The sequence below is a fragment of the Eubalaena glacialis genome, chromosome 4 (genome assembly GCF_028564815.1).
Source record: "Eubalaena glacialis isolate mEubGla1 chromosome 4, mEubGla1.1.hap2.+ XY, whole genome shotgun sequence".
In the NCBI taxonomy this organism is placed as follows: domain Eukaryota; kingdom Metazoa; phylum Chordata; class Mammalia; order Artiodactyla; family Balaenidae; genus Eubalaena; species Eubalaena glacialis.
This window is the reverse complement of record NC_083719.1, coordinates 73,017,316-73,045,224: the sequence shown is the minus strand read 5'-3', so window position 1 is coordinate 73,045,224 and position 27,909 is coordinate 73,017,316. Positions and strand designations below refer to the sequence as shown.

The following is a 27,909-nucleotide window of genomic DNA, read 5'->3' as shown; positions in this document are numbered from 1 at the left end:
AACATCATCTTAATCCCTCAAAGCACATACTTGTGAATAGCATAATATTAATATTTTTGATTGTAGAATGGATTATAAAATTATTTGATAAGCACTAGCTACAAATTTACTTCATGACTGATTGCAAGTTTATGTGAAATTCAATAATAATAATACCAAAAATGTAAGGTCATCAAAGAAAATTTGGATTCAAGAAATGGGGGGAAAAAAAGAGCTCAAACTAGAGCTTTAATCGTCTCCTAGGTATAACATGATTAGGTTAGGCACACAAGCAGGGAGTTACTTGTCTTAGGCATAAAAAATGTCAAAGTAATCAAAAAGTATAAATAAAAACATGGATCACAGAGAAATTTACTAATTCCTATTACACTTTCATCAAACTGCTAAAGAAAGTTCTATTTCAAGAAAAGAAAAATACCAATGTGGGAGGGGGAGTGGGATGGGAGAGGAGGAGACCTACCCCTTTGGTGGGTGGTAGCTGGTAGCCGCAGGGTCCAGCTTCCCTTCAGCGAGCTTTTTATATCAGAGGCGCCAGAGCTGTTCCCGCTTCTTGTGCCCCAACAGGTCCCTTCTTTCACCGCCAAGCTTCTCTCAGGTGTGGTTTGAAACAGCCCTTCCATTTCCTCCTGATCGACTGAACTCTTTAACCTTTTGTGTCTTATTTTCATCATCTCTCACCAAGGTTTCCAGCGACTTTGTTCTTGCCAAACTGGAGGACTAATCTCCCATTGATGCTAAATCCTTCCATTTGAAACATTTTTTCCTTCCTTGGCCTCAGAAACTTTAACTATGTTTTAGTTAGCTGCTTCTAATGATCCTTCTCATTCCACACGGCACAGTGTCTTAAAACACACAGATTTTGGAAGCAGATGGACTTGAGTTCAGACCCTTCCAGCTGCCACATTCTAGCTCTGAAGGTTAGGGCAGGTAACTGAACTTCTCTTAGTCCCATTCTTTCCATTTGTAAAATAGGGATGATAAAAGTACCCACCTCATCTGGTTGTTACAAGGAGTGAATAAAGCAATACATGTAAATGTTTTATGGCACAGTTCAGTGCCATAAAGGCAAGCCCTTGTGACATCAGTTACATGTATTCTATAATCAGGTTCTCTCCTCAACCTGTCCCAAAAAAACTATTTTATAGTGTCAACACTTGTTTATGTAGCTAACGTTGAAATGACTAGCTTAAATGTGCTATGGGAACTCTAAATTCCTAATGCCCAAAACTGCATGTATCCTCCATCTATTAAAACTTCTGGCCTTTTCTATTTAAGTCAAATGACTTAATAGAAAAGGCTATCTATCTCTTTGGTGATAGAGTAAATCTCATTAATTCACGATTTATGAGGCAGTATACGTAGTGGTTAAAGGCTGCTTACGTTCAATTTCCAGTTCTGTAACGTATCGCTACGTGACCTAGGACAAATAACTTAAAACTTTGTGCCTCGGTTTCCTCAGTTGTAAAATAGGAAGAGTACTAGTGCCAACCTCATATAATGCTTAGTAGGTATTATATTAATGTTTATTAATACGTTTATTAAATAAAATAAAATTTACAGTGTGACCTTTGTATTGATTTAAATAGAAAACTAATTCAGTAATACTTTCATAGCGCAAAACAAGGTGTTTTTTATTAGTTCCTCTTCTTTCCTTTGAATTCTCATTGCCACTACCACTGTCCACGCTCGTGACCCAGCATAACCAGATGATGGTAAAAGCTGCCCACCCTGCCTCTCTAAACCGATCTCCCGAATTCCAGGCATTCTTCTACTTTAATCCATTTTTTATTTAAACCCTAATTGCCAGATCAATCCTTTGGAACAATCCTTTCTTATTGTGCCCTTTCGGACTACTCCATTGGTGACTCCCACCAATTCTCAGACAATATACAACTACCTCACCTTCAATCGGCTTATCTAGTTCCCTATGCCCAGGGGCAGGTCTTACCTAAGTGGAACTCCCAGGGTCACTAAACCCTTCAGGTCTTTATTCTTGTTCTTTTCCCCTGCCTAGAATATGCCACATCCTATTTCTTCAAATCTTATCCATCCTTCAACAACCAAGTCTGATTCCACTTGCTCTGTGGAGCCTTTTCAAGCTAAGGCCCTCACCCAGAGCTTATGCAATACTACCTAGTATCCTAGAGAAGAGGAGACTTTCTTCTACATACAACTTGGTTCTTACCATAAGGTTCATTTTCAGACCGTTATCTACATGCTTCACGTGTACATATCTTGCCTGGTATTTCCCGTTGCACAATCTCAATACTGTGCATATGGTAGATAAGGTGGAAGCAGGTGAGTTCATAGATGAATGATGATCCTGATGGGGGATAAGTAGGGTTTGTTCAATTTTTTTTTGCTTTAATTTCACCGCTGGATGATTGAATAGGCATTCATAGTCATGAATGTGATACTATTTTGGCCACATTAATGAACATACCTAAACTAGAATCAAATAGTTTAATAAGTTCAACTCAAATGTATATTCATATCTCTGTGCAGAATACTCTTTATTCATGTTCACCAAATTCATGTCTATGTGAAGGAAAGGTACAGTTAAATACCTAACAATTTTTTGTATAAAAAATAAAAGCCTTACATACTCAATACTATTGAAGTGGAGGCGCTTACAAGCTCTTTATAGGGAAGAAATGGTGGTGGAGGTGCTGGTTACACCTTCTTTCTAGTGGTTTACGTCCACATACAATACTGAGAAGTTCTGCAAGTGTGAAATGCTATGAGAAAGACCAAAATAAAAGTCTGGTCTGCACTCTCAGTCCTACATTAGTTCCCATGTCTGAGGATCTTTTCTTAGTACCCCAGGAGGAAGAAAAGAAAGCCAGAAGGAAACGGGAGCCGAAGTTTTCCCTTCAGGATGGCAAGATAAATGTTTGTAAGCGGTTTCAAGGCAATGACGCTTTAAATGAAGTAAAAATTTAATTAATGGAATTTCTTCCACAAATAATTTTTATAGTAAAGAAAATAGGTTAGTACTATGGGTTTAGTAATAATAATAATAATAATAAAAACAATAACAGCAACAGCAGCAGTAGCAGCAACAACAACCAGAAATGTATCTGAGTCCTAACAGAGCTAACCTAATCTCTCAACTAGTGGGATCCAGAAACCCACCCAGACTTAATGATTTAGTATCTGAATTTTAACAAGATGCCTACATCCAACTTTAGGACACACTTTCCTAATCCATTTACATCTACACTAACAAATGATCATAAATGTTTCACTGAATAATGATCCTTTGTGCTTCCCAATCCTCAAAGCAAGGTCCAATTTTTATTCTTGTACTCAAACTCTTAAATTCCTTTTTCTTAAATAACAAAAGCAGAAATAACAAAGGATACCCTGCTTAACAAGCAATTAACTAAAACTTCCAACTAATGAAAAGTCTGTTCTGAGTAATGAACATTTTACAATTTCTATCTGACTCTGCTTCAGTCCACAAAGATATGCCTATAAGATACATGTTTTCAGACCCTACACACACAATGACTTTCCTGAGCTGACAGACTCAACACAACAGTGCAAGCTGCCAGGAGAAAACCAGACCCTGGAGTAGCCATAAGGAGTCAGTACTGAAGAGGTCACAGTTGGCTTCTGGCTTCCTTCACGTACAGCCAATGATTCTGCGTCTCAAAAATGCTAGATACGTATCAAAGCTAAAATAACATAAATTGCAGATTAAAGCAGAATCTATTGGCAGGAGTTATCTATACAGGATCCTACCCGGGAAACAAAATGACGTTGCAAGATGACATCCCAAAGCATTACAGAATGAGGAAACTGGACAAGTCACTGACAGTCCAACTTTTTGCTAAATTCCAGAGAACAGTCCTCTGAATTTTAAGGCGACTTCCTTGTCCCTTCTTAAGGAGAGGGCCTATGGAAGCTAAAACTCCCATAAATCCAGCAGCTACCCAAAATTCATATTTAAGTATTTCAAATTCTCAGATATTCGGTGTCATCTGAATTCAGAGAGTATTTTTACATACATTTTTTTCTAGACTAATTTGCTCTTCAGTTTCAGAAAAATGTGCTTAAGCCATGCAAACAAAAAACAGAGAAAAAAACAAACAAACAAACGTTTCCCTCTGGTTAAGTTTATTAATCAGAGTAAATGCAGTTCTATCTTATCATCTTTCTATGAGGAAACTTCTGTTCTTTTTTTAGATTTGGAGAATTGCTTTTCCTGACAGAACCCCCAGAACTGAGAACCCTGAACTGCAAACTTGTCCTTTGTCCTAGTTGTTTACCAGCCTTATCAGGGCACACATGGGCTGGCAATGTGATTCTAAGATAAAAATTCCTAAGATATAATTAGATGTTTTTCCAAGAAATATCACCAATGCAATGAAAATTTGTTTGCTCTCTTCTCCTTCATATTTAAAGATAATGATCTCACAATTTCTTGCCATTTAATCATTTTCTTTTAGATAAGTGAGAAACATTAACCTGGCACTGAAGAAAAATACATACTTTTAAAATAAACAATACTGAAAACACAGATCTTATCTTAAAACTTCTGTGACATTTAAATAAACATACTTTTCTCCAACAACACACTTCTTAAAGCTTATAACAATATAAATATAATGAAAATAATGTTATACCCCTGAATTTAACTATAAATGATAAATGACAGAAAGATATAGTCCAAGCTAGTGATGCACAAGCTTTCTTACAGTGCCTTTCAGACTCATTAGTTCAATTCTGAACAAAGGGGATAAAAAGAGAAAAGTAGAAAATCACAAATGCATATCTGCTAAGTTGCAGAAGAACACTCTCTAGCCCAGTGCAAGAAGTGCTGTGAAAACATCTCAAGTTCTCTACTGAACTCCATCTTTGCTAGAGACTAAAAACTGGTTTTGCAAAAAAAAAAAAAAAAAAAAAAACTTCTACTGCCACCTGCTGGTAATTTATAGTCAGTGGTTCTCAAAGATGCTTGAATGACATAAATTTTAGATTAAAGCAGAATCTTTTGCCTTTTAAAGGAAGAACATTAGATACAATATATGTTTCGAGAAATACAGACTATCACATTTTCCTGATGCTGACTGCTTCCCTCACTGACACACTGCCCTGAAAGGAAGTCAGAGGCCATTACATTTTCATTCTTCCCCTTTCCACAAAAGCCATTCGACTTAGTCCTAGGCCAGCAATAAAGACTTAAAACCAAATGGTCTTGGCAGACCTGTCTGCAGAGTATTCACAACTCAAACACTTGAGGTCAGCTAGAGAAATTTTACTCTTTTAGCCAAAGACCCACAGGCCAAACTGTATTTTTTAAGACTTCTCTATAGGAAACTTAAACTATAAGAATGTGAACATATAGTTGATGGAGGATCCCAAATGAGAGGTCCAAGACTGGAACTGGAATCCCCCCACTGGCAAGATTCTGTAACTGGAGATATAAATGTGATTTTAGAATTCATAAATGAAAGGGTAGGCCCAAGTTCCTGCAGTCAGCTTCATTCCTTTTTTTGGAGAGTCTAATAAGAATTTTTCAAAGGCTTTGCTAAAAGGTTTTAAGGGAGAAAATTATTCTCTTTAATTTAGAGAGCATTTTAAAAAATCAAAGTAGATAGGTAAAACATTTTGAGCAAACAGTACTTTCTACCCACAACCTATCAACAATTCTTCCTGCCAAAAATAAACTACGGAAGTTCTTTTTTAGTTATGTCACGTGACAAGTCATACATTGTAGGATTTTTCATGCCACGTTGCTTTATCTATTTTAAAAATATACTGAATAACATGGATTTGACTATTTTCTCCAAAATTAATGTTAAGTATAATGTGAATCTGAAGGCAGTGTCCCAAGATATAAATCCTGTCTTTTTTTTACATCCCTAGACATGAGCAAATTTGTCTGCTAGGACACTGAAGAGTTGTCTGTAATTCTATGGTTCTATAATTAAGACTTGTACAAATTCTGCTGCCAAAAAATCACCAGAGTGGGTGGTGAATACAGCCAAGTAAACTCTAATTATGGAAGGCGGGTTTTCTAAGATCTTAAATACAAGAAGCAAAGGCAAGATCAGACAACTAAGATAGCTACCAAGGCAATATAAATAGTCTTGTCAAACTCAATGTTAAGCCCCCTTTTGGTAACAGCTGTTACCTCTCATAGTTCATAGGTACTTTAAAAGCACAATCTGGGATCTTCTACTTAGAATTCAGCACTTCATTGTTCCCTAAAAAAGAGTTATGGAACTTACTCATGTCATTTTCACTCCTGGGACCAAAAAAGGCAAGAGAAGTCCAATGTCCCAGATAATCTTCCATTTTATATTTCAGCTCCTCCTCTAGTATTATTTTTAAAGGTTCTGTTTGGAGGTCAATAGAATGCCATTAGCATTCTAAAATGCGTGCAACTCCTAAGCGTAAGGACAGCACAATAAATTTATGTAAACTGAACACATGCATACACCAGCATGCAATCAGGCACCAGCATTTTCTGCACTTCAGATGTGCACCCACCTACCCAGAAAAGAGGAAATTTTATAAAACAATTTTACAAAGTTTTCTCAATAATAACATTATATAGTATATTCTTCTGGTTGAAACTGTAATTACAGTCTTCAAGTAGAAGTGATTATGCTTTTTCCTGTTTGCTTACATAGATGTCTATGCCCATCTTACTCCTAATCAACAAACTGCATGAATTTCTCATTTGAGCCCGCCCCAAATATCACCTCCTCTGTGAAGACTTCCCTTACCTTCGCAGAAATATTAAGTCCTCAACTATATTCACAAATAGTCTGTGTTCACACTATTACACTGCATTAGAGTTACTTGTATGTACATCTACTGTTCCAGACTGTGAATACCCTATGGACAGAAAAGGCATTTAATTTCATCTTTTTGATCTGCCTTCCGGGCTTTAAACTGTATGCTTTAAAACGCATGTTAATGAATGACTCAATGTTTTTCACACTATTTCTTCTGCCATAGAAACGGTTTTTCAAAAAAGAATGTTCTACCAAACTGTATTCTATAATATTAAATGAAGCAAAATATATTATCCAGATGTCTTAAAGTATATATCATTCTGGGCTTCCCTGGTGGTGCAGTGGTTAAGAATCTACCTGCCAATGAAGGGGACACGGGTTCGAGTCCTAGTCCGGGAAGATCCCACATGCCGCGGAGCAACTAAGCCCGTGCACTACAACTACTGAGCCTGTGCTCTAGAGCCCGCAAGCCACAACTACTGAGCCCCCATGCCACAACTACTGAAGCCCGCACACCTAGAGCCCGTGCTCCGCAACAAGAGAAGCCCGCACAGGGCAACGAAGAGTAGTCCCCACTCATCGCAACTAGAGAAAGCCTGCACGCAGCAACAAAGACCCAATGCAGCCAAATATAAATAAATAAATAAATAAATAGTATATATCATTTTAATGCCCTCCATATAAAGGATCTGTAACAGAGCATATTTTATTCAGATTAAATTAAAATGTGCTCATTTTAACATATATACACATTAGTAATACATAAATTGACAATATGATGCGTCAAGATAAGCAGCAGTTATTTTCTTGTAAGGGGTGACACTAAGGTATTTCTCTGTAGAAAGTCCACAAAATACACTTTTTAGACCTGACACTCTCATTTCCTCTTACTGCTCTCCTTCCCCATCCTCCTCCACTACAATTTAAACAAGCTTATTTCAACTAAATTGAGATTAAACTTTACTTATACATTCAACCCAAGGATCACAGAAGAAGAAACATGAACATCACATGAAAGTGGGAAATCCCAGCCCTCTCCTACCTGTGTACCTAAGCTGGCTGCCATCATGTGAGTCAGAAGTTTAGCTGCAAACATGGAATACCTGGCACAGAAGATATGGGAAAGAACAGCCAAGCAGAGACCTGTAGAAACAAAAAAGCCCATGTGTGGTTTTACAATCCATGAATAAACAGAAGCATGGTAAAATCTTTGGAAAAGGTAAGCACATAAGGCCGCATAGCACAACATCTCAGGGAACATTCACGTTCCAATTTTAATCCACTCCACTTGACAAGACATATAAAATCCTCACACTTATTAAGCCCAAAGGTTAACTTCAAATTTCTAATATCTACTTGTTTACTTCCCTACTAAAAAGAAAGCACAAATTAAGCAGATTAATAATTTAGACAAGTTTTACTGTTTAAGAAAAGAATCAAATTCCAATCTAATTTTCCATGATCAGGTGGCTTGGCTAAATAGAGATATTTAGGGAGGTGAATAGGATTTTTCAGGCATAAAATTGTGAATGGTGCTACCAAAACTCAGGTTTGGTAATTACCCCATTTTGTCTACTAGAAATAATTATGTAATTACAACAGTGGTGATTATGAATCTTTAAAGCAACCTTATGCTCCTAGGTGCCAAAACCAGGAACAAAATGTGTTCTTTCTCACTGAGATGATTTTTAACCTAAACATCAACATTTCCAAGTAGTGTGAAGAACATTATTCTTATTTTCTTTAAATCTACTTGAATTCACCTACCTATACTACTTCAAGGGGAAGATCAGAATCTCAGGACTAACCCATAAATCTTTTATCTTGCAACTTGTATAAATTTCTTTTAATGTTAGGTTTTAAATGTAGAACGTATATATATTTTTAAAATATTTCCTGCCTTTTAAAATTTAAATGTGCTGCACAAAGTAACCTATTTGCTTTACCACTTAAGCCTTTTACTCCACTCTCATCTTCAGTAGGGTTATTTTGTCTAAGAAGTGTTGAAACATAACAACTGGCTGTGTATGCTGCTTTGCCCTGTACTCTGCATGCATTAGCTCATTCATCAACGCCTCCGTGGCAAACAGGAGATGCTGCATTTGTTTAACATTTTGTTTCTTCATTATCTTTTCTGAAGCCATGGAACAAACTTCTCAAGTACGTACACCACATGTTGGCATAAGTGGACTGCACATCTGCAAAATGCCCACACGGGGTCTGTGACTAATTGTCAGCACAAAAATGCCTCTCAGAAATCCTTCTGGGAAAAGCTTTCAGTATGTTTAGGTTTGCATTAGGTAGACAAAGTTCCACACAGGAAGTGAGGCTTTGCATTAGCCAAGGCTTTCAGCCTAGAAATTTGGCCAAGAAATCCGGAGTAATCCACTTTTAGGAAGGCTGCCATGAGGTGTTCTGGGACAGGTGCGCAGGTCCTGGGGCTGCCTGCCCAATCCTCCCACACAGCTACCCAGTATAGCCAGAAACTGCATTTTTACTTAGGTAGCTTATAAACTATTTAAGCTGTTGCTCCAAACTCAAAAATGTACACTTTGAACTTCCTGTGATGGTCAGAGTCACCTTAAACTGAATGTTCAGGTTGAGTGTGAGAGTGTGTGTATGAGTGCGTGTGTGTGCGTCTGTGTGTGTTACCACACTGACTTAAAAGCAGGGCCTTGGAAGTCTCATTTCATTGCCGGCCACATGATCACAAATATGTGCTTTACTGTGAGTTTACTGTGGTGGATGGTAACAATGTGAGGCAAGGGGATTAGGGCTGGGCAAAGGAGAAATACTCCTGAGTCAGCTGTTTCTTTCTAGTTCACAAGAAGAGCTTATTCACAGCCTTCTCCCCTAACTTGGTAATTCTCCACTATACTCCCATTTTATGATATAAATTTAGTACAGTTAAACTTGACCAGATCAAGAATATTTAATTAAGTCTATTAAGCTTCAATTAAAATGCTAGCATGACACCTGGTGGCAGTCCAGGATTCAAAGCCAGTGGCAGGAAAGTGCGCTAGGTTCTATTAGCCTGTAAGTGTAATGTATGATGGTTATCTAGATGCATTTTTTATTTAGGAGAAAAGAATGCAGCTAAAAAAACCTCAAGCGGCCTAGCCTCAACTGGCCTTAGGAGAGATACTGAATACCTTAGATTTAAAGAAATAAATACTTCAATTACCAAGTTCCTAAACACTATATGCTAAGTATTTATCTTTTATTTTCTCAACTGATATTGAAGAGCTGTATTCAGCATCCATAATTTAAATTTACAAGTCAGTTTTTTAAAAATTGTAACTTTTTTTTGGTTTAAATTCCCTTGATATGTAAATTACAGGGTGCAAAAAGGTATAATTATAAATAGAATTTTTAAAAAATAAAGTATAACAATTCCAGGTATTACCTAAAGGTATACTCTAAACAGGTCTGTAAAAACTGATTCCTTGGCAATTATGTAGAAAAACAAGTTGCTGATTGAATAATTTTCATTTGCTTTTTTCCCTAGCACTATGTAGGTTACAGAATACATTGGAAAAAAGCAATTAATCCGTTTACTAACACAAATAACTTTTCTATATGATTAGACAGTAAGATGGAAGATAAATTACCCTTAACAAAATGATAACATTGATAATCTTTGATTTAGATAAGAAAAACTCTAAAGAACCACTGGATTCTTTTGCTATTACCAAAGTGGACCAAAGATCTTATCTATCTATACAATATTCGAATGTTTGTATGTGTATATACATATGTACTGTTTGTATATGAATACAGATATCTAATAAATAACTCTACTGTTTGGCATCACTTACAAATGGGACATACTGTCCAAATCACTGAAGTTTATCCCTCCACAAGCCAAATATTAATACTTTTTCCCATGAAAATCTCTTTAAAATATTTATAAATTTTGTATTGCTTTACTTATGTATCTCTGTCTTCTCTACAGATCAATCTAAAAACCAAATGATCACTAGATTATTAAATCAGTTATTCGCTTGTTAGCTTAGGTTTTTTTCTCTTCTCCCACCTAATGTTAGCTGTAACTGTCACCTTTTTTACTTTTTGTTGCTCATCTCTATTGATTCCCATATTCCTGCAGCTCTCCCCTCAGCATGATGCCTCTTGATTACAGCTACTAATAAGCTAAGGACAGGAAAACAAAATTGTCAATCCTGGAAAGTTTTCTAGGGTGAACAAAAGTCAATACGAAACACCTTAGAGTACACAAGTTCTGTGTATTAGAGGGAAGGGTTTACTCCAGAGGGAAGAGGTTGCCAGGAGACCAACCTCTGGGTAACCTATGAAGTTCAATACAGTAGCCACTAGCCACATGTGGCTATTTAAATTTTAATTAATTAAAATTAAATAGAATTAAACATTCAGGCCCCAATTGTACCAGCCATATTTCAAGGGCTCAATAACCAGATGTAGCCAGTAGCCACCACACTGAAGAGGGCAGAACATTTCCATCATCGAAGAAAGATCTACTGGAGAGTGCTGTGTTAAACTGTCCCAAGACTGTTTATGAAAGGTCACAGAACACAGTTCTGGTCAAAGAGATGTGCAGGAGACGCTCTGGGTGGTTTTCAGGAAAGTTTTCATTGCTCTTAAAACTGGATCCAAATTAAGTGCTTTTCCCTTGGCAAGCCTAGGCAGAGTTGTGGGATGCTTAGAGCTGCTGCAGCCAGCTCAAGACCACGTAGGGGCAAGGCGGAGAAAATAAAATAAAACCTTTGAGGAGAGCAAAACAGAAAAATGTAAAGAGGCTGGGCCCCTGATGATGCCATTGGGGTGCTGAACTAATCAACCCTGGAACTAAATTCTGCTTATTTAAGATATTTGACTTGTTTTCTGTCACTTGCAGTCAGGGTCATCCTAAACAATACATGTTATTATCGATACATAGCTAGAGAAATCCAACATTTTTATGCCATGTCAGAATTAGACTAAGCTCTCTGACTTCTTTATCACCTGCAGTGACCCCTTAAAACTGCTTTTTTTTTTTAAGTTGACATTTTTTTCGATTCTTCTTGTAAATAACTCCCCATTTGATAGAATGAAACTGTTTTGATAATTATAATTATAATGGCTATCTTAGGACAATGATTACTGTGAATATGAACTTAATATCTTTAGAAGAATCTGACACAGAAATTTAGTAAATATCTTTTATATTTAAAAATGATTAAAAATGAATGGGTGGTAGAGTTTTTTTTTCTAGAAAAACAATTAGAATATCAGCTTGTAAAATATAAAAGCACAACTAGAATATTCTTTTTTTTTTTTTTTAGAATAGTCTTGCAGTTTAATAAACCTGAACAAAAGAATAAGCATGCTTCAAAGGATTTTGGATTGTGCTGATTTACTTATCCTGTAAGTCTTAGTATTTAGCAATTTATAGACAATTATCTCCTGTTACTTACTGTAAACAATGACATTGTGTTGGCATTTATATACTTAGTAATCTATAGAGTAAATAAAACTATTCATCATTTAAAAGGGAAAGCTTTAGTTTGACTAATGTGTTAAAGGATTTCTCCACCATAAGAGAACAAAAAAGAACAAATGTGAGGTCTCAGCTTAAAAGCACTTCAAAACAGGAGACTCACCCACCTACAAGTACATCAAACATGACCTAGTTCATGTATTGATGTTAAAAACGAAGTGGATTACGGAATGTTACAGGGTCTCATTAAGTTCATAAGGCCATACGGATTGTACTCCAGAGTGAAAATTAGGATGATTTTAACCCAACGTCTACCTCTGATAGACCAACATCAACAGAGTTATGGGAAGCAGAGCAGGTTTCTTTGATATTATTCTCCAAATAGTAATAGTACCTCAAACCACGCTTTGGTTCCTCAATAACTATAAAATTAAGGCATTATCATCTAAAGTTATTGTTAAGTTGTGCTTCTTCCAAATCACCTTTGAGGCAAGTCCCATAACGTTACACTGCTGTGCACAGTTATTTACTCGTCCTCTCTATCTTTTTTTAGCTTTAAGGGATAACTTTAATTTCTTGGAATTTGATTAACTGGTTTACAATTTTAAAAGTCACAGGTATATAGCCTAGTCTTTCACCTTTCTAAATGGAGGATTATTAACTTCTTCGCCTACATGCCCATTTCATACACTTGGATCATTTCAGTTGTTCTGCTCTAGTAAAGTAACCAGAACTGTAAACTAGAATTGGAACAGATACACTGTGATCTATCCTGACTTTTTTTAGAAAGGGTTTAATTCCTGTCTAATTGTATGTTACCACATTTCATGAAAAGAGTTTGTCAGATTGCTTCCAAATTCAGAGGGATATTTGGTGTGGCCTGACCTAAATTAGAGAATGTGTATGTAAGATATATAAAAGTCTCTTGCCTCGTTCCTGGGGGCCCTCAGAGGGATGGAATGTCATCCTCCCCAGAAGCTGAAACTGAGCACAAAGATAGGACTTTATGTCTCCTGATCCACAGAACGTGCAATCCATGTTACAATATGTCATGGACAGAGGGGAAAAAAACAATAATTTCAAATATGAGTCCAAGTCGAAAGTAATAAATGTAGATATTAATATTTGGGTGTTGGTTCTCAAAGACACGAGTAAATCTATGCAGCCTTTTCAAGAGTTAGTTGAAAAAATGCATATTTAATAACAATTCTCTCAGGAAATATCTTACAGTCCTGCTAGTCTTCTAAAAAAATCAAGGTAACATTCTCTCTTTAGTTTTTAAAACTCTTTGCTTTGATGTTTAGTATTTAGAACAAGCAAAGGATTTTTGTGGGTTATATTAGCACTTAGATTTATGTCTCTATGGAAATACATGAAATGATATCTAAATAGATTTTATTTCAGCATTTTACCTTTTGGCTCTATTTCATCAGTCTATGAAATTTCTGTAAATAGATTGCATCAAAGTAAAATAGGATGTCTCCATCTGACTTTGGAACTCTGTGTACCTAGAAGAAGCTATTAAGCAAGAAACATCATTCTTATGGAAGATGCTCTTAAGAATAAGAAATTATTAACTTTTGCTACTGAATCTAAGTTAGGTTTAGAATTAAGATACATTAAGGAAAATATATAACTTTATAAAATGAAATTATAGTGGAAATATTTTAACTAGGACACAGAATATTAAATTATAGTGGAAAGATTTTAACAACCAGGACAAAGAAGAATAATTAATTACATGCTTCTACCTCCACAAAATTTTCCTAATCGATAAAGATTATTAGGGGACTGTTTGTACACCAAGTAAAAGACATAAATTCAATGATAATCACATTTACATACAAAATATCATGAAAGCAGAATGTCTGAGTTAGTATATCTACCACACTGTTAACACAATTTAAAATCATATATTGTGGGTATGGAAATGGAGGTATTAGGCCCAGGTCTCACAACTAGCCAATGGCAGGACCAGGATTTGAACCCAGGCCATTTGGCTTCAGAGTTACCCTACACCCAGTCCTCTATGTAGCACATTGTTCACAGAAGCTGCTGTACGTCTGTAAAAGATGACTCAGGGCACAGAATGGATGAGGGTGGGGACAGAAATATAGTGTAAGGAATTCTCAGACTCCCAACCACAAAATCAAAACAGCAAATGAGAATAATTCTATAGTTATTCAAAGCTAAGTTATAGGTAAATAGTTTGACAGCCATTAACACAACTCAAGTTCCTATTCCTGCCAGAAATGGGACCTAGATGTAGAAGGTGAAAGACAATTTCTTTTTTAACATAGTGGTTAAGCCATATTCAGAGCTTCTAGACTGCAGAATACAAATCAACCCAAGGGATAGGTTTATTTTCTAATGAAAATACAAAATGCTTTGTTTATATTATCTCACACAATCCTGATATTCCACTGCAGAATCTGCCTTCTAAATCACAGCACTATCAACTATACCCTTTCTTACTATCTAGCTTCTATCCCACACTGTACTTTATATTACGGATGAGTTGGAACTATGTCTTGTTCTTTCCTTTCCCTCAGTACAAAGTTGGTCCTCCATAAGCAACTGCTGTATGAATTAATGACCAAGACCATGGGAAAGTTTATTTTCTCCTAGTGTTGATGAATTATAGTACGCCCACATCTTGCATATATAAAAGGACTCCGGGAAAACGGGTTTTATTCTCATCGATATTTTAAATTGTTGACTCAAAAATACTATAACTCACCTGAGATACATATAAATCCAGAAGAGAAAAAAGCTTCATTGTATGAAGACAAGTTGTCAGTCTGGGCGTAGACTGCATACACGGACATGTATGAACAGGCACATTCCACGTAGTCTGAAGTGTCCTCAACCACTTTGCAAAACTGACTGTCAGACAACCAGCTAGGGCAAAAACACAATCGTCACTACTCCTCTCTCATCAATACTTTAGGCGTTGAGATGGCTTTTAAAGAAAAAATAACTTACTGAACCTAAGTGTTCTTTACTCAAGACGTAAGCAGACCACATTTTCAAGAAGAAACATTGGAGGGAACATCTTGTCCAAGACATGACACAACAGATCCCACAGATACCTTAAGAAGCAGCCTAAATACTAACTAAACCTGCAGAAGCATTCCCAACACCGAAGAAGCTGGTCCTCTCAAAAGAGCAGTATTAGCAGTCCCTACCTAATCTAAAGCAAACACACTCAAGGTGTTCAACAGAAAGTACTCTTCCCTAGCATTCAAGAATACCAAAAGGTCAACACAGCCATCAAATGTGCAGTGTTCACCCTTCCTCATTTTTCACAACTCCTTTATTTTGAACCACATAAATTACTTACATGCTTTTCTAAGTTTCCTTCCTCATCTTTTTTGGATTTTGAGCCAGTTGTATTACGTAAATGTTTCCCAGGGTTCTTTCAGGTGTTTCCTTCTATAAGGTTTGGCTTTTACCACAATAACTGTCATGATTATAGCAAATATAGTGTCACATTCCATGCCTTCTGAGCATCCCTCAGTGACTACCGATTGAGCCTCTTCCCTTCCAGTGCTTCTTGATCCCTTTACTTTTCTAAGGACATAAAACTTCTTAATCCCAACTGCAGATTCAAGCTTGAAACATTCAGTATTAATTATATATTGAGGACTGTAGAGTATCCATGTATTAGGTTTAAGATGTGTCCTCGGACATTAGGAATTTCAATGGAAAATTATTTTTTCACAATGAGACTAAGGAGAGTTTTGGTGTTTGAAGGACAGTTGGTTACCCAACTAAGCTGTTGAACCCTCTTTAGAATTTTAGTTGGTGTGGCTGTAAGTCAGTAACAAACAGAACCTAGTGACTGATTTGAACCCTAAACCTTCTAAGCCAGCAATGCCTGACCCTGCAGCCCTGGTTGAGCTCCCAGAGAGAGAAGTGCTCAGAAACATGTTTTAGGCCAAGGAGAGTTAAAGAATCACGCTCTTCTTCCCATTCTTGTGCATGGCTTTAATCCCAAAATGTAGTCCAAGTCATATGTGCACTAGAATTATAAATCCCTACTAAGCCCTCTAAACATAGAGCAGCAGATCCAGAACCACAAGCCCAGATGGAAGGGGTCAAAAGAAATTCCTTCCCTGCTCAATAAATTAACCAATAACCACAGGGAGGTTATCTGAATTGAGTAGAACTCACACTAAGTCCCATGAAAGTTGTAATAATAAAGGAGTACATAATGTGTTAAACACATATTTAAATTGTTTGGTTGCGTTTGCCACCTGCACAAGGCTAGACCATTTCCTATGCTGCTTTGTCTCATTTAGTGTAGAGGTTATTCTCCAGTCTAAAATCTCACCTGAGACCTCTATGTTCAGTACAAAAAAAACTGGGCTTAATGATACTGGAATGGGGAAGGAACAAATTCCGATTTTGAAGAATTATTAACAAGTACCTTGCAGCAGCCTGATTCCAAAGGAGACACAGAGGTGTCTGGGGAACAATTCTAGGCTCAGCAGCATAAATCCTGTAGAGAATCTCATTGTTGTTGGTCAGGGGTTGTGAACTCTGGCCTTTCACGCTCAAAGATAATACCTAAAATGCCAAAAAGAATAGAAAATGTAATGATTTTTTCAAATTAATGTCATGACTGAATCTCCCATTCTGAACTTCGCTTCATTTTTCTAGTCATTTTACTTACTTGCTTACTGTCACTATTATTCATAGCTTATGAATGCAGGGCATCTTGTTGGTTTTCCACTGCAAACATTCTACCTCTACTCCAGCTACTGAGCAGTCTCCAGCTGACAGACTTTCATTGTCAGACTTCATCACAAGCGGGATATACAATACGATATAGCATTAGAGAAAGCTATGTTTTTTTCCCACTTTCTCCACTTATATATATATTTTTACTTAATAAAACATGAAGGAAATATTTCCAACTATTTTTGAGACTAAACATTCTACAACTAGCTCATAAAGATAGGACATGTTTCGTAATTAGCTCGCCATGTCTAGCACTTACCACAAATCTGATCAAGTGAATGTATCCTGAGGAATATGTTTGCTAAGGAAAAATCAGATTCTAACCACGTAATTCTTTAAATGATAGATTACCTTATTTTTCAGGGCATGAAGATTAGTTCCAGTTATAAACCACTGCTGGCTGCTATACTCTGTAAACTGGACTAATTCACATATACTTTTCCCGGCCATTATTTCTGCATCTGGAACATCCAATAACCTCTCTGGAATTCGAATATAATCACCTTCTTTTCCTTCAAACTTGTGCCCATTGATTTGCTGAGGGTACCAGTGAAGAGCCAGTATGGACAAATACGGGCAACTGTCAAGGATGGTTTTGCTTCTATGACAGAAAAGCAAAGGTTCTGCTAAAATGGCATGCATTTGCATATGTATATCTACTCATATTTGTTAAAATTCATCACATTGGAGCTCTGTTCTTTATGTATAACCATGACACTACCTACCCAGGAGCAGTAAAGAGAACGTGCTTTCAGTTCTTTTATGGTGAATTGTTAGGATTTTCTGCACAGAACTTTCTGCATCCTCTTGCCGGATCCCCCTTATAACCTAAAACACGGGCTTTTGAAAGTTGTTTCACAGATATCAGATCTGTGGCTATAAAATGTACTTTTCTGTATTAGTCACATCAGCATTGGTGGAATAGGTTGAGGAAAGGATGTACCACTAAACTGAAACTCTGCTTTATATTCAAGAATATCATAAAACTTATATACCTAGAGCCATGTTTTCATCAAGTTTACCTCACCCCTTTCTAAGCCATCAGAGCATTTCGAATTTAACCATATATCTGATAAAAGAAACAGCCTTGAGCAGGGATCTTTATCCATTTAACAACTCTGTTTTCAACATTCCCTAGGCAAGAGATCCTGTGCTTAGTGAAATTGCTTCCAAACCTCAGTGTGTGTTGAAATCACCTTGAAGCTTGTTTTAAAATACAGATTTCTAGATCACATCCCATTCTTACTAAATCAGAAACCTTGCCTGGGGGAGGCTAGAGGTTCTACGAATCTGTATTTTTTAACCAGTCCTCCAAAAAATCTGATACATTTTTTTCTGTGGATCTATCATGTTTGCAAACAATGAAGAGACACAAAGGTGAATCATACCTGAAACCTGCCTCAAAAAGTATGGAGAATATATTAGGATAAAAATCATGCATTAAGTTTTAAAAGTTACATGGGTCACAAGAGATGCTGAATATGTATAAATGTATCATGGATACAAATACCTCGTCAAGGCCCCTAACGTGGGAAATGGAGTTGAGAATTTTAAACAGAAGATTTGAAAAAGAAAGGAAAGGGTAAGGGCTAACTTTTCCCTCTAGCTATATACTTTCTTTTAAAAAAATCTTTAACTACCACATTTGAATTGGTACCTTTAAACATCTATCTTTAGTCCAGCCATTCATCCAGGCTCTAGACCCCTGTGTCCAAGACTCCTATTAAAACATTTCAATCCATATAGGCCATCTGCACCTCCACAACAGCTTATAAAAAGCTCATCTCTTCATCTTCCTATCTAGCTTCCTACATCTTCACTGGTGACTCAGAGTTAAAAAGCTGCCACTGTCGACCTCCCCACCCCTGACCAGGTACAATGTGACTGAGACCAATGAACCTACCCCCTACCCACCCACCCTGGAATCTTCTGATATTTAGCCCATCAGCGCTATCAGGGACCCCATTACGTTGGCATTCTGAGACCAACACAACATGTACAGTGACTCTACCCAACCTTGACACAAGTGTGTCAAATTCCTGGCTCCTTAAGAGGGCCTGACGACAACTACACTCTCCCTGACACTTTAACCTCCATTATATCCATGCCCTTCCAATGCACTCACTTTGATCAATCCCCAAATCTGCTTTACACCTAGGCTTAAATGAGGGGGAAAACCTCACATTAACATGTAGATTGGCACCACTACAAACCCACAATGACCGACTTCAGTCAGACCCTCAATGCCACTTGACATTGTTTTTACTTGGCTTCCAAATGGTTGTTCTAGATACCATCATTCTCCTCAATATCCCTGCTCTATTCCCAAACCCTTCACTCTCAGTAGATGCCCCTGAATACTGCTTAAGACAATGTATAAATAATGAATATTAGAATGGTCAACATCTTTAGAGTTCCCTGAGTTAAAAAAACCCCATCTTTAACATAGTCCTCAACACGATGGCTCTAAAACCCTAAATCGGATTCCTACACACACATACACACACCCTACCTAACGTATTCTATATTCAATCTTTAAAGGTTGATGATCTCCCCAATTGATGATTTCCCCAAATATGCCATGCTCGCTCCTCTTGCCTGACTGCCATTACACATGCGAAACAGCAAGTCTACAGGGATGATGCACATGGCCAAAAACATATTGATTCCTTTATTCATTCTATTCACTCATTATACCATAACCACTGACAACCTACCATGTACCAGACACTGTTCTAGGCCCTGAGAATACATTAGGCAACAAGACAGAAAAAGCCACTCCTTTTGTGCATCTTATATCCTTTTGAATTCTCACCAGGCCTTTGAGAGCACAGATGGAATCAACATGCACAGCAGGGTAGATGGTTCACGTCTATGACTACCTCAACATCCTGGTGATCTTGCATAAATATGGAAAAACAAAGAGAAAGGACTGGGACTATGTAAAGCTATGAAATATTTGACTTCACTGAACAACACTTTTAATCAGACATGTCCCATTAAATAACAATAAATTTTTTAAATAACATAGTACTCTGTGAAAATTGGAGGGAAATATCAACTTCCAACCATGTTCTATTATGAGCTATTTTTATGTTAAGTCAAACAGAATTAAAACATGATTTAGGTCTTTGTACTACAATGATCCAATTTACCTTATGAATGTAATTTATCAATAAAACACCAGAAGTGGAGAATATTAACATATAGTTACAAAATTAACTATATAGTTAATAACACAAACCACATTTTATGTTTTCCTTTTCCTCTTGCTTGCTCTCTGCCCTGAAACTCCAGCCATGAAACAACATTTCTGAAGTTCAACAATATGTTCTGAAACAACAGATTCTGAAGTTCAACAACATTCAGAGAACTGCCTCCAAATGGATGAAACTGAACCAAAACTCCAGGGAGAAGCACAATTAACAGTATATTAAAGTATGTCTAAAAGTTGATATGGATCAACAGAACAGAATAGAGAGCCCAGAAATAAACCTACACACCTATGGTCAATTAATCTTAAACAAAGGAGGCAAGAATATACAATGGAAAAGAGACAGTCTCTTCAGCAAGTGGTGTTGGGAAAGTTGGACAGACACTTCATGTAAATCAATGAAGTTAGAACACACCTTCACACCATATACAAAAACTCAAAATGGCTTAACGACTTAAACATAAGACATGATACCATAAAACTCCTAGAAGAAAAGCACAGGAAAAACATTCTCTGACATAACTCGTACCAGTGTTTTCTTAGGTCAGTCTCCCAAGGCAATGGAAACGAAAGCAAAAATAAGTAAATGGGACCTAATCAAACTTACAAGCTCCTGTGCAACAAAGGAAACCATAAACAAAACGAAAGATAACCTACAGACTAGAAGAAAATATTTGCAAATAATGCAACTGACAACGGCTTAATCTCCAAAATATAAAAACAGCTCATACAACTCAACAACAAAAAAACAAAAACCCAATCAAAAAATGGGCAGAAGATCTAAATAGACATTTTTCCAAAAAAGACATACAGATGGCCAACGGGCACATGAAAAGATGCTCAACATGGCTAATTATTAGAGAAATGCAAATCAAAACTACAATGAGGTACTACCTCACACCAGTCAGAATAGCGATCTTAAAAAACCTACAAATAACAAATGCTGGAGAGGGTGTGGAGAAAAGGGAACCCTCCTACACTATTGGTGGGAATGTAAGTTGGTGCAGCCACTATGGAAAACAAAATGGAGCGTCCTCAAAAAGCTAAAAATAGAGTTGCCATATGATCCAGCAATCCCACTCCTGGGCATATATCCTGACAAAACTATAATTCAAAAAGATATATGCACCCTTATGTTCACAGCAGCACTATTCACAATAACCAAGACATGGAAACAACCTAAATGTCCTTCAACAGAGGAATGGATAAAGAAGATGCGGTACATATATACAATGGAATACTACGTAGAAACAAAAAGAATGAAATAATGCCATTTGCAGCAACATGGATGGACCTAGAAATTATCATACTAAGTGAAGTAAGTCAGAAAGAAAAATAACATACGATATCACTTATATGTGGAATCTAAACTATGACACAAATGAACCTATCTACAAAACAGAAACAGATTCACAGACATAGAGAACAGACAAACGGTTGCCAAGGGTAGGGGGAGGGATCGGTTGGGGGTTTGGGGTTAGCAGATGCAAACTATTATATATAGAATGGATAAACAACAAGGTCCTACTGTATAGAGCAGAGAACTATATTCAATATCCTGTGATAAACCATAATGGAAAAGAATATAAAAAAGAATGTATATATATTATAACTGAATCACTTTGCTATACAGCAGAAGCTAACACAACATTGCAAATCAATTTAAAAAAACTTTTTTTAAAAAGGAGTGAAATTCTGACACATGCTACAACATGGATGAACCTTGAAGACATTATGCTAAGCAAAGTACACCAGACACAAAGGACAAATATTGTATGATTCCACTTATGAGGTGCCTAGAATAGGCAAATTCATAGAGACTGAAAAGTAGAATAGAGGTTACCAGGGCTGGGGGAAGGGAGGAAAGAGGAGTTACTGCTTAATGGGTAAAGATTTTCAATTTGAGAAGATGACAGTTCTGGAGATGCAAGTGGTGATGGTTGCAACAGTGTGAATGTACTAAATGCCACTGATCTGTACACCTAAAAATAGTTTACATGGTAAATTTCATCTTATGTATATTTTACCACAATAAAAAATATGGCCTAAAATATGTCTAAAAGTTGGAATCATCTTGCTTTTTTTTCTATTCAGAATGTATCTTCTACTCATTATATAAATAGGAGTAAGCAATAACACATTTTTATTTTTAAAAGAACCTTCAAAACAAGAGGAATATATTACTGACAGTATAAATTAACTTTTCTTGATGTAGTTTCTCTGTTTTCTTCAAATAATTAACTTAATTTGCCCATTAGGTACAATGTATTGATTGTATAATCCTTAGTTACATCAGTTATATGTCAATTTGCACTGCATATTACTTTGTAAACTGTGAAGGAATACATATAAGGTACTGCTATTATGTTAAATGATACTTACTTTTCACCAAGAGAGCCACAAGTAACATTAGTCAGTAGAGAAAAGGCAAAATTCTCTGTCACTTCAGTAAAGTGACTGAATCCCCTAGTGTCCTTGCGTTTTGGATTAACAAGAGCACAAAGAATCTCATAGAAAAGATTTCGGCTTTCAATGCTCAATGCTTGCTTCTTTCCTTCAACAGTTATCTGGAAAAAAATCCAAGTATGAAAATATATGTTCAAAAATAAACTGCTTAAATGATATATATGGTATAACTTGTTCTTTATTACCAGTTACTAACATTAACAAAAATAAAGATGAACCTATGAGGAATTTAAGAGAAGTCAGCATCAAAATCATATTTCAAATACATCTGTACTTTAAAAAGCATAAATAATCATTTTATAAAGAAAAGGTATAACCACCAAAATATTTTCGATTTATTATCTAGATAAAGCCCCAAACAGTTGCATGGGTCACTTAATTTTAACTATAATAATTAACATCACGAGTCAAATTAATCTCACTTTTACACCTACCCCAAGATTCTGTTCTCTTTTGACCAACAACTAAGGAAACAGACACAAGAATATTTGTCTATAATAGAAGCAAATTTATTCTTATCTGTTTTTTATTGGACAGAAGCCACCACGTATCACTAAATTTCTCAAACATCAAATGAGAAAATCCTTTTCCAACCAAGAGTAGTCAAGGGCTCCTGATACTCTTGCCTTTATTGGTAAGTATGAGCCTTCCTACCTGAAAGGACTGGGTTATTTGTTGTTTGACGGACAAGGAGAGTAAGAGGAAAATAGCCTTCATGATTTAATTTTTACCCCTCACATGAATGATGGGCGACACATTTTTACTGTCAGAGTAAGCATGGGTGTGAAGCCACTGACTTGTTATTCCACTACACTCTTAGATACCTGAGGAGTCCTTATTAATTCTTCAAAATCCAAATTAGTCATCACTTTTTCTGTGATTTCTACCCTATGCCCCAGCTGCTGGCATACATGATTACACTCTGTAACTTGCACATACTTTTACTAATGAACTTATGACAATGTTGAAATGATTTTTCTGTTACTGCTACTAGTTGAGCTCACTGAGAAAGTGGCTCAATGTTCTCTCTATTTTTTTAATAACTTTGTAATCTATAGAGTGCCAAGATGATGGCTGAAGATTTAAGTTTATAAGAGTAGCCATCTTAAAGACAATTAGGAAGAATGGAGAATAATCCAAAGGGAAAAGATAAAAGGTACAAAATGAAATTTAACAAGGTAAAAACTACAATGGGGAGACAGGGAACAGCCCACTGGTTACTAAAACGATCAAACTGAATATGTTAAATGAAAAATAAGCTCAAGGAACACTCCCAGAACTCAGAGAAAATATTACAGACAAATGGGACAAACCCATAAGATACAACAAGCATATAAAATATTAGGTAGAAGACAAAAGCAACATAGATCCTTAATAAGCTAAAGAAATATGTCTAAAATGCAGAGTTTGCTTTATTGCAGAGAAAATTAGGAAAAGAAACAATACCAGATGTATTTGGGTGATTTTAAAATATAATTTCAAGAGTTTTAAAAAAATCTTACCAGAAATCAGACAGGAAAAAAATTACTAACAGAGAAATAAAAATTCAGTCTGGAGGGAGGGGCAAGATGGAGGAAGAGTAAGACGCGGAGATCACCTTCCTCTCCACAGATACATGAGAAATACATCTACACGTGGAACTGCTCCTACAGAACACCCACTGAACGCTGGCAGAAGACGTCAGACCTCCCAAAAGGCAAGAAAATCCCCACGTACTTGGGTAGGGCAAAAGAAAAAAGAAATAACAGAGACAAAAGAATAGGGACGGGACCTGCACCAGTGGGAGGGAGCTGTGAAGGAGGAAAGGTTTCCACACACTAGGAAGCCCCTTCGTGGGCAGAGACTGCGGGTAGCAGAGGGGGGAAGCTTCAGAGCCACGGAGGAGAGCGCAGCCACAGTGGTGCAGAGGGCAAAGCGGAGAGATTCCCGCACAGAGGAGCGGTGCCGACCAGCACTCACCAGCCCGAGAGGCTTGTCTGCTCAGCCGCCGGGGCGGGCGGGGGCTGGGAGCTGGGGCTCCGGCTTCGGTGCTAGCCGGGAGGGAGTCCGGGAAAAAGACTGCAGCTGCCGAAGAGGCAAGAGACTTTTTCTTGCCTCTTTGTTTCGCGGCGCGCAAGGAGAGGGGATTCAGAGCGCCGCCTAAACGAGCTCCAGAGACGGGCGCGAGCTGCGGCTATCAGCGCGGATCCCACAGCAACAGGGACGCAGAGGGAAAAACGGAGAGATTCCCACACAGAGGCTCGGCGCCGAGCAGCACTCACCAGCCTGAGAGGCTTGTCTGCTCACCCGCCGGGGCGGGCGGGGGCTGGGAGCTGAGGCGCGGGCTTCGGTCGGATCCCAGGGAGAGGACTGGGGTTGGCTGCGTGAACACAGCCTGAAGGGGCTAGAGCACCACAACTAGCTGGGAGGGTGCCCGAGAAAAAGTCTGCAGCTGCCGAAGAGGCAAGAGACTTTTTCTTGCCTGTTTGTTTCACGGCCTGCAAGGAGAGGGGATTCAGAGCGCCACTTAAACGAACTGCAGAGACGGGCGCGAGCCGCGGCTATCAGCGCGGACCCCAGAGACGGGCATGAGACGCTAAGGCTGCTGCTGCCGCCACCAAAAAGCCTGTGGGCGAGCACAGGTCATTCTCCACACCGCCCCTCCCGGGAGCCTGTGCAGCCCGCCACGGCCAGGCTCCCGTAATCTGGGGACAACTTCCCCGGGAGAGCGCACGGCGCGCCTCAGGCTGCTGCAACGTCACGCCGGCTTCTGCCGCCGCAGGCTCGCCCCGCCTCCTCCCGTACCGCTCCCTCCCCCCGGCCTGACTGAGCCAGAGCCCCTGAAGCAGCTGCTCCTTTAACCCCGTTCTGTATGGGCGGGGAACAGACACCCTCAGGCGACCTACATGCAGAGGCGGCTCCAAATCCAAAGCTGAACCCCGGGAGCTGTACGAACAAAGAAGAGAAAGAGAAATCTCTCCCAACAGCCTCAGAGGCAGCGGATTAAAGCTCCACAAACAACTTGATGTGCCTGCATCTGTTGAATACCTGAATAGACAACGAATCATCCCAAATTTAGGAGGTGGACTTTGGGAGCAGGATATATTAACTTTTCCCCTTTTCCTTTTTTTGTGAGTGTATATGTGTATGCTTCTGGGTGAGATTTTGTCTGTATAGCTTTGCTCTCACCGTTAGTCCTAGGGTTAGGTCCGTCCGTTTTTTTTTGTTTTTGTTTTTTTGTTTTTTTTACTTAAAAAAATTTTTTTTCCCTAATAAATGTTTTCTTAATAATTTTTTCCTTATTTTCTATTTTTAAAAAATTAAAAAAATTTTTTTAATAAGTTTTTTCATATTTTTTATTTTAAAAAATTAAAAAATTTTTTTCTTAATAAATTTTTTCTTAATAAATTTTTTCTTAATAATTTTTTTCTTATTTTTAGTATAAAAAATTAATAAATCTATTTTTAAAAATTAAAAAAAATTTTTTTCTTAATAATTTTTTTTCTTATTTTTTATTATAATTGCTTTATTTTATTTTATTTTATCCTCTTTCTTTCTTTCTTTCCATTTTTTCTCCCTTTTATTCTGAGCCGTGTGGATGAAAGGCTCTTGGTGCTCCAGCCAGGCATCAGGGCTGTGCCTCTGAGGTGGGAGAGCCAACTTCAGGACACTGGTCCACAAGAGACATCCCAGCTCCACGTAATATCAAACGGCGAAAATCTCTCAGAGATCTCCATCTCAACATCAAGACTCAGCTTCACTCAACGACCAGCAAGCTACAGTGCTGGACACCCTATGCCAAACAACTAGCAAGACAGGAACACAGCCCCATCCATTAACAGAGAGGCTGCCTAGAATCATAATAAGGCCACAGACACCCCAAAACACACCACCAGACGTGGACGAGCCCACCAGAAAGACAACATCCAGCCTCATCCACCAGAACACAGGCACTAGTTCCCTCCACCAGGAAACCTACACAACCCACTGAACCAACCTTAGCCACTGGGGACAGATACCAAAAACAACGGGAACTACGAACCTGCAGCCTGTGAAAAGGAGACCCCAAACACAGTAAGATAAGCAAAATGAGAAGACAGAAAAACACACAGCAGATGAAGGAGCAGGGTCAAAACACACCAGACCTAACAAATGAAGAGGAAATAGGTAGTCTACCTGAAAAAGAATTCAGAATAATGATAGTAAGGATGATCCAAAATCTTGGAAATAGAATAGACAAAATGCAAGAAACATTTAACAAGGACGTAGAAGAACTAAAGAGGAACCAAGCAACGATGAAAAGCACAATAAATGAAATTAAAAATACTCTAGATGGGATCAATAGCAGAATAACTGAGGCAGAAGAACGGATAAGTGACCTGGAAGGTAAAATGGTGGAAATAACTACTGCAGAGCAGAATAAAGAAAAAAGAATGAAAAGAACTGAGGACAGTCTCAGAGACCTCTGGGACAACATTAAACGCACCAACATTCGAATCATAGGGGTCCCAGAAGAAGAAGAGAAAAAGAAAGGGACTGAGAAAATATTTGAAGAGATTATAGTTGAAAACTTCCCTAATATGGGAAAGGAAATAGTTAATCAAGTCCTGGAAGCACAGAGAGTCCCATACAGGATAAATCCAAGGAGAAACACACCAAGACACATATTAATAAAACTATCAAAAATTAAATATAAAGAAAACATATTAAAAGCAGCAAGGGAAAAACAACAAATAACACACAAGGGCATCCCCATAAGGTTAACAGCTGATCTTTCAGCAGAAACTCTGCAAGCCAGAAGGGAGTGGCAGGATATACTTAAAGTGATGAAGGAGAAAAACCTACAACCAAGATTACTCTACCCAGCAAGGATCTCATTCAGATTTGATGGAGAAATTAAAACCTTTACAGACAAGCAAAAGCTGAGAGAGTTGAGCACCACCAAACCAGCTTTACAACAAATGCTAAAGGAACTTCTCTAGGCAAGAAACACAAGAGAAGGAAAACACCTACAATAACAAACCCAAAACATTTAAGAAAATGGGAATAGGAACATACATATCGATAATTACCTTAAATGTAAATGGATTAAATGCTCCCACCAAAAGACACAGACTGGCTGAATGGATACAAAAACAAGACCCATATATATGCTGTCTACAAGAGACCCACTTCAGACCTAGAGACACATACAGACTGAAAGTGAGGGGATGGAAAAAGATATTCCATGCAAATGGAAATCAAAAGAAAGCTGGAGTAGCAATTCTCATATCAGACAAAATAAACTTTAAAACAAA

The 27,909-nt window shown here is 37.6% G+C and overlaps 1 protein-coding gene across 1 annotated transcript in view; it reads right to left on the bottom strand.

The window, feature by feature from the left end:
• Positions 1 to 27,909, bottom strand: part of ADGRV1 (adhesion G protein-coupled receptor V1) — a 560,722-nt gene that overhangs the window by 292,769 nt on the left and 240,044 nt on the right. The window contains exons 79-83 of the mRNA XM_061188957.1: positions 22,550 to 22,734; positions 17,305 to 17,554; positions 16,640 to 16,779; positions 14,948 to 15,108; positions 7,795 to 7,895 (exon numbers count right to left, since the gene is read on the bottom strand). Coding sequence (XP_061044940.1) covers positions 7,795 to 7,895; positions 14,948 to 15,108; positions 16,640 to 16,779; positions 17,305 to 17,554; positions 22,550 to 22,734 — 837 coding nt within the window. The remainder of the gene's footprint in view (positions 1 to 7,794; positions 7,896 to 14,947; positions 15,109 to 16,639; positions 16,780 to 17,304; positions 17,555 to 22,549; positions 22,735 to 27,909) is intronic.